We start from the raw sequence: 12,837 nt of genomic DNA, 5'->3' as shown, positions 1-12,837 counted from the left end.
TCTTACATTGATATTAAATAAAATGCCACCATATAATGCAGTGATGTCCTACAAAAACGGCTATAAAGCTGCTAAAGAAACTACTATTCAAAAATAAGTATTACAGGCTAGATCCCCAGGTGCACCAGAACAGCACTCAACACACATGGAAGGTGAAAGGGTGATAGGTGGCTGTATACCAGCTTACTGTCTGCCAGAAGTCTGCTCTAACCTGTGTTGGCAGATAATGGTCCTCAAAGGTCCGCACTATTTCAATTCATTTTGGAACTTCTATGGTGGAGAAGGCCAGGAGGGACTGATAGACCTGGCTATGCATTATTTATATTATAAATAATACCTAAAATACTCCAAATGCTTTAAAATTTCTAAATGTATATTAATACTGCATGTGCCATTTTTAACTGCCGTTCTGAAAAATACATTTTTCAGATGACTGAATACTACTAGTCTTGTCTTTTTTTTATTGCCAGTCTTTTTAATGGGTATATAACATCAAAATAATTAAACAGTTTAATAATGAACCTCTTAAGTGAAGTTCTGTGCTTACCTCCAGCATCTAAAATTCTCTTTCCCATATCATTCCTGTGAAATAAATAATGTAGATGATTCAATTTGACCCAAATAAAATGGCAATGTAAAAGTACATAAGAAAAGCTTATACTGGCATCAGAGAGAATAACTTTCAAAATATGGAGTGAAATCCTGGTCCCACTGAACTCATTGATAGTTTTGCTATTGACTTCAATGGGGCCAATATAGCATCCATAAAACAGCAGTGTTTTTGGCTCCAGACAAATTAGTAATTTAAAATGTAGGAATTTACAGGCCAAATGTTTAGTAAGCATCCTTAATTGCATGTGAAAGACCTTTAGATGCATTTGTTTTGTTCTGAGTCTTTGGGGGTGGTAGTGAAGAATCGTAGAAATGAATTCTCCATGCCTCCTGCTTCCCGCTCCACATATGGTGTTACTCCCTGTTCTGGATTGCGTAGAAGATTTAGATTTGCAATCCAAACTTCTTCCTCTGCCACTCCACTGTGGCTCTGCAAAAAAACTTTAGAGCCACAGTAAATCCCCAACACCATGTCCACCAGAGGAAACCGGGAAAAGTCCCACATGCTTGAGATGTTTTTAAAAACCAGAAACCAGAAGAAAACCTGTTGTTGAGGGAAGAAATGAAGGGCCACTCATTTCAAATCCACCTAGGGCAAGTGTGTTGGGGGGTGCCAGCTGATCCTATATAGCAGTATCATCCCTCCCCATGGAGAGGGTCTACTCATATGAAAAAGGTGCTGGTAGCCTCCTTCTATCTTCCACATTCCACTCCTCTGAAATCACAATATTTTTTTCACAGACTCCATGGATCTTTCTTCATGGATGACAGTTCCATGTTTCTGACCTGTAAGCCTGGAGATTTCTCTTTTGGCTATGCAGACCTTTCAAGACATTTCCCTGGATGAACAATCTACCTCCAACCAGTGCATTCGTAAAGACTCCTCAGAAGCGATTCCCAAGAACCAATTATTTTAGGACAATCAGGTGAGGTGGACTCAGCTATGACTGAGAGAAGGGCAGATCTGAGCATCCAAGGAAGAATTACCTGAATGGACTAAAGTGCAGTCTCCATGTGCTATGTAGTGACGAACGCAATCATGGACTGAATAGAGCCTACATTTGTACAGTTATAAATGGATCCAATAAAATAGTCAGGTGTAAAAAGTTTTCTTCACAACTATGTAAACAATATATTCATGTAAAAAGTATATTAAAGATTAATTAATTACATGACAAGGAACATTTCCTTCGTGGAAATAATTTTTTTTCTGGCTTCTCGAGGCATGGTATCAAGCATTGAATTAAGTTTTCTTACAGCCTAAAGAGGGGAAAAAAGAATATGTTTACAAAGAAACACACTATTAAACTTTTTAAAAAAGTTTTAAAATTATTCTCTCATTACATTGTGGGCCTACAGTGATGTAGGTTCACAACATATTAAGTAGAAAAGAACATGTTTAAATAACGAAGATTGTGACACAAAGCAAAATAAAAGAGTGACAGGTGCCAATCTTAGTTACACTAGTGTAAATCCAAAGTAACACAATTGGACTTCAATTAATTACATTAACATGGACACTAATATAAGCACTTAAAAGGCCAACATCCTGATTTGTTGATGTAAATGAGGGTGCCTGCAATTCATTGCTGGAGCAAAAATTACCTGCAATTTTTATGGATGCAACAAATGTGGGCAATTTGTATCCATAAAAAAGGCTGGGCTTTTTGAAAATTTAGCCCTTAATGGAGAGTGTCTTTCTATAAAAGATAATGATTTTATAATAGTTTCATACCCAAGGAATGAAATCCTGGCCCTACTGAAGTCAATGGGAAAACTCCCATTGATTTCAACGGGGGCACGATTTCACCCAAGATATTTTATTGACATGAAAGCATACTATGTAAAATACTGTATACTACAGATACAATTTATTAACCATTTTACATTAACAGACTTTAAAGAGAGATATTTCTGGCAATTGCAATATAGCCTATTTTATATGCTTGTATATGATGCTTATCACTATAGTATTTGTATGACAAATAGCATATACTTTGTACTTTGTTGCCTAAAATGGAATTTCTAGTCTAGGCAAGTAAACTTTTGTACATTCTTAGAGAGATGGCAGGATCATTAAAGTTTCTACAACTATTTTGTTCTTCCCCTTTTCACATCTGTCTAGCTAAATTACTAAGGAAATTCACAACCTTCTGTTAAATGCCTACTAATAAAAATGTTGGTTAAATTTTTTTTACCTCTTGCTGAATATAAATATTGATTCTTACATCAGCAACAAGGGTACATATTCTCAGTATAAAGCTTTCTAATGTTTGTATTTTACCTAATCAATTAAGAAAAAAAGAGTTAAAAAGCAGTTTATCCATGATCTGAGAGGTTTTGCACACATTAGTTTTTCAACAGTATTCACAAGTCTAGCATTATTATATATCCAATAAAAATGTTTTTATTTACAAATGAAACAATCCATATTAATAATTCCTTTCCAAAGTCACACAAAATTGCTGATATTTAATGTACGGACATTATAAATTCCATATATTGCAGTTAAAATGCAAAAAGAACGGCTGCTTACCTTATACATGAGGTTCTTTGATGTCATCTGTGTGGATTCAACTCTAGATATGCATGTGCCCCACAAACATGAGCTCAGAACCTTTTAAATAGTAGTGGGCCAGGCCTGCACTGTGCATTTCCTCGACCCGTGGGCATAAATGGCAGTGTGACCACAAGCCAGAATATTTTAAATGCTGAATACAGTCCAGGGTCTTTGGAATAAGGGCCTTCACCATGTCAAGATTGTGTTTAGATGTCCAGATTAAATATCTTTTCCATTTACAGGAATACGTTTTCCTTGTGGAAAGCGTCCTACTTTGCAGTAGGATCTTTTGTACTGGAAGTGGCATAGGAGACTAAATAGACGTGGAGAATATAACTAGCATTGTCTCAGCCAACATGGAGATTAGTATCATTACATCCTGCCTGATCTTATACGTCACTCGGGGAATCAAGGGGATTGGAAAGGTATACATAAGACCTTGATCTCATGGTATGAGGAAGGTTCTTTTGTTCAAGGGCTCATGCTTGCCCTAGAACAAAAGGCTGGACATTCCACATTGTCATTGATATCAAACCGGATTATTGAATTGCCTCACTGGTGAAATATTGGCTTGATGATGGAGCTCTTCAGATATCCTTTGCAGTTGGTCATGGATTGTCTATTTAGAAAATCTCCTAGATTGTTGTTGACTCCTGGGAGATGAAGAGTTCCTGGGTTAATCCCATGTTGTTGACATCATATCCATAATCTGATAACCTGTTGATACAGAGGTGATGAGCAGCACCTCCTTGCTTGCTTACAGAGTACTCTACAGATGTGTTGTCTGTGAGAATCTGCATTGTGGAATTCCACAGGACAGGATAGAATGCCATGCAAGCTACTCTGATCACTCTTCACTTCAGAACATGTACATGAAGAGTCATATCCTTTTGAGAACAAGTTCCTTGTATTTAGAGGTGGCAAGATGCACGTCCCAACCTGTCTCCAATGCATCCATGATCAGTGTCTTTGTAGGAGAAAGACCCCTCTCTAAAATTTCTGGGGGTCAGAGAGGGGTCTTCAGTTTAGAGGTGACAGACTGCGTGATGAAACAACAATCTGCATGCACATTTGATGTCTCATAGGGCAATACTCCAACCTTAGCCAGGCTTGTAATAGATGATGGTAAAGCCTGGCAAGCAGCATCAAGTACAGGCTGACAGGTGACCTAAAGTCTGAGATAGTTCCGTACTATCATTGCTGGATTCAATTTGATACTGGGGTGATTATCGACTAAAGAGACAAATCTGTCTTCAGAAACATATGACTTTGCCATTTTTGGAGTTGCATAACAGCTCCTATGAATTCTATTGTCTGTGAGGGAATGAGAGATGATTTCTTATAGTTAGCTATGAGGCCCAGCTGAGTGAATGACTGAAGGACATCGTTCAAGGCTGCAGCACCTCCTAATGGGATCTGCCTTTGATCAGACAGGAGAAACTTAGAAAATCTGGGGGTGGAGGGTTGGGGTTGTTCTGTTTTTTTATCTGAATCAGAAAAACAAAGCAATAAAGGAGAAGTATTTAGGGAAATTTAACTGTAAGTAGATAACTACTGGTAGAAGAGAAATCTTCTAAAGGGTAGCAGGCACACGCCACTAGTTCCCTCTCGCTGCCATGGACGGTAAGAGGAAACAAAAACAGTTGCAGTCACTCTGCCCTCCATGATCTTGGGTGGGGAGGCACGAGGACATGCATGGCACTGGTGTGGCCCAATGGACACTTATTTGAAAGATGCTGACTTCGCCCACATAGTGAGAGATCCTCATGGACACATACTTGAAAAAGAATGTGCTTATTAGTTGCTACAGCAATTTAACAAATGTCACACTTGTTTGGCAAAACACAATTCTGTATGCACATGGTCCAGTCATGACCACATAGGAGAACTGCTTCAACATACTGTGGGAACACTTTCTGCTACCTTCACACTGGTATCTGCAAGTGAGGAGCTTTAATTTCTCAAGGACTTAAAAGCTCATTTGTTTGAGCTCTTGTGTTTCTAGGTGGCTCCACAAATGCTTGCTTGTTTGGGGGTTTCCATACTAGATCAAATATCCAAGACCTTCCAGAATACACATGGTTCCAAAGGTCATAGATTTTGACTAGATCAGATCCTTTGCCAGTAATATAAAGAAGCTATTTCAGTAGTGATCAATCAAAAAGTGGATATGATTAGCAAAATAACAGTAACTTAAATACTGATTTTTGTACATACCTTCACTGTTGGTATCATGTACAAGCTATAATAAAATGAGAATATGAATACATTTTAAACACTTTACATATTAACATGCAGAATAATTTACTGTGTGTCCATGTACCTAAAAATATTTGGTCAATGTTCAGATTTTACAGTTCTCTCCCACAACTAAAACATGTATACTATTTCAATACATCTGTCATAAGAACGACCATACTGGGTCAAAGATCCGTCTAGCCAGTATCCTGTCTTCTGACAGTGGCCAATTCCAGGTGCTTCATAGGGAATGAACAGAACAGGTAATCATGAAGTGATCCATCCCCTGTCGCCCATTCCCAGCTTCTGGCACACATTCCTGCCCATCCTGGCTAATAGCCAGAGGTGGACCTATCCTCCATAAATTTATCTACCGGTAGTTCTTTTTTGAACCCTGTTATAGTCTTGGCCTCCACAATATCCTCTGGCAGAGTTCCACAGGTTGACTGTGCATTGTGTGAATACTTTCTTTTGTTTGTTTTATATCTGCTGCCCATTAATTTCATTTGGTGACCCCTAGTTCTTGTGTTATGAGGAATAAATAACACTTCCTTATTTATTTTCTCCACACCAGTCATGATTTTATAGACCTCTATCATATCCCCCCTTAGTTGTCTCTTTTCCAAGCTGAAAAGTCCCAGTCTTATTAATCTCTCATATGGAAGCTGTCCCATACCCCTAATCATTTTTGTTGCCCTTTTCTGAACCTTTCCTACTGCTGATTTCTACCTACCCATCAAAGTGATCACTTCTGTAACTGCGTACCCTACCGCATGATTTCTGAACCTTTTCCAATTCCAATATAGAATATACGTGTCAATAATTAAACCCCTAATGGTGCAAACATTTATGCACACACTTAATTTTATGAACAGGAGTAGTGCCAATGACGGCATAAAGTTATATGGAGTGATGTTGTAGCTGTGTCAGTCCTTAGAGACAAGATGCGTAAGGTAATATCTTTTACTGAACCAACTTCTGTTGCCAAGAGACAAGCTTTTAAACTACAAAGAGCTTTTCTTTAGGTCTGGGAAAAGGTACTCAGTGTCACAGCTTGAATGTGCACTAATTACTTATGCTAAATGATCTGTTTGATCTTGTATTTAGCTGTGACATTCCGAGTACCTTTCCCTGACCCGAGGAAGAGCTCTGTATAGCTCAAAAGCTTGTCTCTCTCACCAACAGAAGTTGGTCCAATAAAAGATATTACCTCACCTACCTTGTCTCTCTGCATAAATTTAAGCATGTATGTAAACTGATTTGCATGATCAGGGCTTCGGAGGCTTAATAGACATGCACTGCTACTACCTTTTGGATAAAATAATAGGATAAATTGAGAAATTTTGTGCACTAAGCATTTGCATGGTCAGGTCTTTTATTAGTAGGCAGTATTTCCTATACATATGGAGTATTTAAGTCTGAATGCAAGTATAGTATTTTTTAACAAAATGAGCTGGTAATCTATTTTTGTCAAAAACCACATCAGTGCAACATTAGCTGAAAAAGAAAATTAAGTAGGAAAAGAATGTTTGAAAATAACTTTTGCTGTTAAATCACTGTTTTTACAAATACATGCTTAATATTTTATAAAATGGTTTATGAAATATTTTTACCATCAAAACATCGAAGAAATCTTCAACTAGACTTGTAAGTGCTTCATTTTTTTCATTTCTTCTAAATATCAGAATTTCTTTTGCCTTTTCAAACCAACTAACCATGTAAAGGGTAAAAACATTACTTTTATTATTAAACATGAAGCAAAAAAGCAACTTTTTGTATTATACATTTCCAGATTATTCTTTTCTATTATTTTTTAAAGTGTCCAGATTTCTTTGAGTAGATTACAACTGCAGCCTCCAATTTTGCACATATACTTAAGAAAATGCAGCTGATTTCTACCGATCAAAGTGATCACTTCTGTAACTACATATCCTACTGCATGATTTGTACTCACAATAACTATGTGCCCAGTTTTGTTACTGCTATTGTTTACACAAAAAAGTGGGAGAGGGTACAAGGCTGGCTGAAAATCTGCCTATAAATGTGAATAGAGTCATGCCATTATCACCCATCTTGTCATTTTTCTCTTTTTTCTGAAAGCAACTGAGAAACAAGCTAGCAGCAAACATTTTCTAAGTCTACCACCATTAATTCTATTCAGTGAAACAGATACTGAATGTAAGTTGGAAGTGGTCTATATAAGATCAGTATGAATATACAGGTTTGAGTCATGGATTGGTGCACACATTGTACAGGCTGATTTGGTAGTAATTAATTGAAATTGTATGTTAACCCCTTGAAGGTGCTAGATCTAAGGCTCCTATTGCTAGCTCTAATGCAAAATTTATTAACACATTGCACCAGGAAATTCCAGCTTTTGGCACTAACGCAGTATTTTATGAAAACCTAAAACAGAACTTCTTTTCTCTTCTCTCTCCTTTTTCAAAAATACAAAGGGTTCCTAATTTACCCAGGAACAAAGCTTACATGAAATATCTATCATCATTGTTATTACAATAATTACTAGAATATCTAAATTCATTACACCTTACATTATTTATGAAGACTTCACTGTGCTGTATCAACATCTCTTTACAAGATATAATTTATTGTATAATATTTAGAACTGATTAATCAGTTATTTTGTCTTCAATTATTTCTGAATTAACAAAATTTCTAACAATCTTGAAAAAAATGTTTGCTTATTAAACTACCCATAGCATTATATATGCTTTATAGTGCAATACATATGATTTTAGTTATACTTATCTTTTCAACAAGACCATATTTGATCATTGCTTGAAAACCATCTCCACCTGGTATGATGATATTTTTACCATATTTCTGAAGAGAATTTAGCAAAGTTGAAACATTCTTGACTTCTTGTTTGTCAAGTTCCTAAAATTGAAATACCAGTAGAAGCTTCAGTGTATAGTATAAAGCTATCTGTACTTCATTTAGCAAAATAAATGTTTTTGTGTTCTCATAAATTATTACATATGCTTGGATAATATTTCTCTTTCAAGCAGCTGGAGAGAAAGAGAAAAAAAATTGCTGTTAAATGTTGGACCAGTGCCCCAATGATTCAGTTGTAATCTATACCCTTTCATTACTACTCTTTACCACTGGAGGTCACTAGAGATATCTAATTTTAGTGTCAGAGAAAGTAAAACCAAATAAAATCTAAGGCTTTCATTCAAAACTACATATTTTCAAGCAGTATGTTGAGGTTTATTCTTGAAAAATTAGAGGTAACTAATTTTAATTTATGCATATATGAAAAAGTTTTTCTTCCTGGTGAGAGAATCACCTTACCTCAGGAACAAATGAACAATCTCAAGATGAACAAGTAAGCAAGTAAACCTTTCAAAAATAAAAATGCATTTGTTTAAAAAAGAAAAAAAAAACGGTCACAATAATTGTTAAAACACCTCAAGACAGTCTTCTAAATACCCTGTAACTCAATTAGAAAAAGTAAGATTATAATCACATTTCATTATGTTTACATTTGTATAATTAACATATATTAAAATGAAATGTGTTTTTTCAAAATTAGTATTTCTAACACAGGACTACTGAATAACTGTACATGGGGAGTATTGATATTAAAGTGATACATACAAGTAAGCACTGCAATGCCATTGTAAACTCCTCTGAATGTAACCTGATTTCTAGTCTTGAATGTAACACTAAAAGATATGACTGCTATGGAATTTATTTGGTGCTTTAGAATGGTCAAGTAAGAAGTAGGTCACCATTACAGAGGAAAAGTAATATAATGTAGTGTGATCGATTCAAATATCCAAAAGTATACTGTGGACATAAAGGAAGATCTTTTTAAAGAAAAAACGCTAGTAGCATGCACCAGACATTTTTTGCTAGGTTGCTGGCTATATACAAGCATAGCATTGCAGCTAAAAACTCTGCTATATTCTTGTAGCAATACAGATCGTATAGACAATATAATTGTGAAATTTCTTCTCAATGGCTCAGACAAACATAAAACGTTTGTATAAATTACCTGAAAGGTTAATTAGTAGCCTTAGAACCAGCAGACCTCTACTGTTGTAATTAATCAGAGTTAAATTGTGGCATTAAGCAAGCACATGTTGGGGACAATGTGGAATCATACTGCCCTTGAGGGAGGTCAGGGAAATGCAATACCTCCTGGAGCTCAGAGGAGGGCAGACACTGCATCATCCTTAAAGAAGGTGAACCATGTCTTCCTTTCTGCACCACACTCTGCCCCAACCTCCTCTCATATATCTCTGTAGACTAGTGGCTGGAGCCAACAGAAGCACTAGCCCAGTAAGAGTGCAAGAGTTCTCATTGTGCCTGGCCTCTATATAGGGATTATGATGGAGGAGAAACTCTCAACAACCTCTCTTTGCACATGCACACTGAGTTTTGGATGCAAAAGAAATGCAGGACTCAGCCTTAAGTGGGCAGAGATCACTTAAGTATAAGGGGTCAAATGTTTAAAAGAACTCACCAAACAACAGCTCCCATTTAGGCACCTAAATAACTGGACAGATTATTCAAAAATACTTCGCACCAAGCAGCTCCCATTGAATAAATTGAATAAGTATATTCTCAGTGGGAGCTTCTGGGTGTTGAGCTCTTCTGGAAGATGGGTCCTATCTATGAAAGCAGAGGACTTTTGAAAATCTGACCCATGGTTCTTTGTTGAAAGGAAGTGAAAAGGGAACAGAATGATCTCTGTGGGAACTTTGGTTGCGCAAGGAGCACAGGAAGGTGCCCTTAGATAAGTTGAGATGGTGGAAGAGTATTAAGAAAATTAGTACAGATAGAAAAGTGACACTTACCAGCCAAATGTGAAAAATGACAAAGCACCTAAGGTCAGTGTATTGAAATAACAGAAATTTGAACAGTAGATATTTAATAACGAATATTTCATTCTCTGAAGGAAATACTAATTTAAGAACACTATCAAACACTGAGTTTTGATTCTTTATTATTTTTCAGCTCTCCAGTGAATTGCTGATGTAATCCAGACCATCCCACAATGTTTTTTGCAATATTCCACAAGCAATAATAGCCTGAAACTTTTTGAAATAAAAAGCAAATTACCCGGCATATAAGTTTGTCAAATTTGTTGAAAAACTGTTTGCTGCACTTATGAGAAATGTTATCACATCCTTCTGTTTGCAGAAATTGTTCTAATAACTGGAAGTTATTTTTTCTTGTGGCATCATCTATGCATTTTTCCAACTGCTAAAGAAAACAAAAAAAATAACTACATTACTATATGTTGAGATTTTATATTACTTTAACAAGGTTTGATACAAATTTTTTTTAACACACTCCTCTTCAGGATCTTAGCTAATAGTGTGGTGCTTTTCCATATTAATATGATAATATTGAAAGTATGTGGAAAAGTGCATTATAAAACACTATCACTTTGCAAGATCAGATGTCTAAGTGACGAGAAAAAGACAACAGTTGATAGACACTGGTCATTGTTACTTCTTATTAGCCTGACATCAACTAAAATCAAGCAAAAACTATTATTATTATTTTTTAAATAAGCAATGGCCTGCTCCTTGTCCAATTGAAGTCAATAGCAAACTTCCACTGATTTCAATTGCAGCAAGACTGGGACCCACACTGTCCTACTTCCTTACAGTTATTCTTTGAAAATATAATCTAAAATTATAAGTGTTAAACACAATTAGCCTTAACTGTTAGTAACAGTCATGCAGTACAACGTTAGCACTTCAGCTTCTTGGACAGTGCTAAAAAGCTACCTCTCAGAATTATGCCATAGAACTAATGATGCAGTATCTTTAATATCAAATATAGGGCCCAATCCTGCTAACACCAGAACACATGAGCAATTTTACACTTGTGAGTAATCTCATTGAGTGCTACCATACCATTGTTTAAAAGAAAAGCTGAACATGTAAAGAAAAAAGCATTTTTCCTAGTATTCCAAAACTACATAGAATTCACTTCACTACTCATGAAAAGTTATTCATGTACTTAAGTGTCTGCAGGATCAGGTCTGTAGAATCAGTTGACTGTATAAATAAGACATTCTATCATTAATATTATTTACTTCATACCATCAAAATTCTATTTACTGTACAGCTATATATGACACGCCAAAACACATGATGGTTCTGAATTTAAAATAGTGATTTCACAAAAGAATTGTTTCAAGCTGAAAATAAAATTCCCCAAAAGTTTGCAAAATTAATACAACTTTTAAAAACATTGTATACAATGTTATTGTAACTGTGTTGATCCCAGGACATTAGAGAGACAAGGAGGGTGAGGTAATATCTTTTATTGAACCAACTTCTATTAGTGAGAGAGACAAGGTGGGTGCTTTTGAGCTACACAAAGCTCTTCCTCAGGAAACCTTGTCTCTCACCCACCTCATCTTTTTTTTAAACATTGACATTACAGCACCTTATTCATTTCAAAGTGTATACCTGTCCCTTAAAAAAAAAAAGGTTTGGAATAAATATATCTTATTTCTGTGGTATTTTCTTAATTTTCTAATTTACCTAATAATTAGAGCCCTGCAAATCCCTGGATATTTGCTTTACAGCCGCAGATATCCACATCCGCAGACCATTTTTGCAGATTGTGGATGGATGCAGATCCAAATTTTATATCTAAAGCCCTGCAAATCTGCAGATATCTGCTTTATATTGGTCGATCATTTTTCGTGGACCAGATGTGCATACAAATTTTGTATCCATGCAGGGCTATACTAATAATACAGGTTGGTATTCTTTGTCCCGTTCCTAGGGTCACTCAGAGATTGCGTTGTCTGTCTAGCATTTCATAGCTTTTTTATTAGGAAGATGAAAAGCTATCATTTGAAAAGGAACAAGAACGATATATAGTGATGCAAGCTTTCTTCAACATCTCAGATGTCTATGAATACCTGATTTTCTTACATTCTTCAATTTTCCAAACTGTTTTTTCTAATTTGTCACATTGTAAAATCCTTGGGGAAAGGAACTAGAGTTCTTGACCTAGTATTCCTATATTTTTCTACGTCAATAAGCACACAATGGTGCTCAATTGTTAAATAATATACTTAAATCTTTACTTATAACTAGGGACTAGAAAAGGTAGTAAATTAATTAATTTAAACCAACAACTAACTAATACACAGTAAACACAGTTTTCCTACCTTACAAATACATACCTGCACCTCACGTTTAGCTGGCATTTTGGCAACTTCACATAATCAGCTGTACAACAAAGGAACAAAATGTCATAGAAAAAATACAAATGACTAAAATGGATTTTCCAGTAGAGTTTACAATTGATTTGACAAGCATGGTTTAATTTTTAGTCAGTAAGAAAGTACATTAGAATTTCTAAAAATTTGAGTGGGGCACTACAAGAAGTATTATGTTTTGTTCAGAGACCAACCATGCACCCTA

The 12,837-nt window shown here is 35.7% G+C and overlaps 1 protein-coding gene across 1 annotated transcript in view; it reads right to left on the bottom strand.

Moving 5' to 3' along the window:
• SYCP2 (synaptonemal complex protein 2) overlaps positions 1-12,620 on the bottom strand; it is a 58,115-nt gene extending 45,495 nt beyond the window's left edge. The window contains exons 1-8 of the mRNA XM_065415027.1: positions 12,597-12,620; positions 10,502-10,642; positions 8,180-8,308; positions 7,024-7,128; positions 5,390-5,414; positions 2,811-2,896; positions 1,784-1,872; positions 548-582 (exon numbers count right to left, since the gene is read on the bottom strand). Coding sequence (XP_065271099.1) covers positions 548-582; positions 1,784-1,872; positions 2,811-2,896; positions 5,390-5,414; positions 7,024-7,128; positions 8,180-8,308; positions 10,502-10,642; positions 12,597-12,620 — 634 coding nt within the window. The remainder of the gene's footprint in view (positions 1-547; positions 583-1,783; positions 1,873-2,810; positions 2,897-5,389; positions 5,415-7,023; positions 7,129-8,179; positions 8,309-10,501; positions 10,643-12,596) is intronic.
• Positions 12,621-12,837: the final 217 nt, after the last annotated feature.

The sequence above is a fragment of the Emys orbicularis genome, chromosome 12 (assembly GCF_028017835.1).
Source record: "Emys orbicularis isolate rEmyOrb1 chromosome 12, rEmyOrb1.hap1, whole genome shotgun sequence".
NCBI lineage: Eukaryota > Metazoa > Chordata > Testudines > Emydidae > Emys > Emys orbicularis.
Note: the sequence above shows the minus strand (reverse complement) of the source record. Positions and strands in the feature narration are given on the sequence as shown.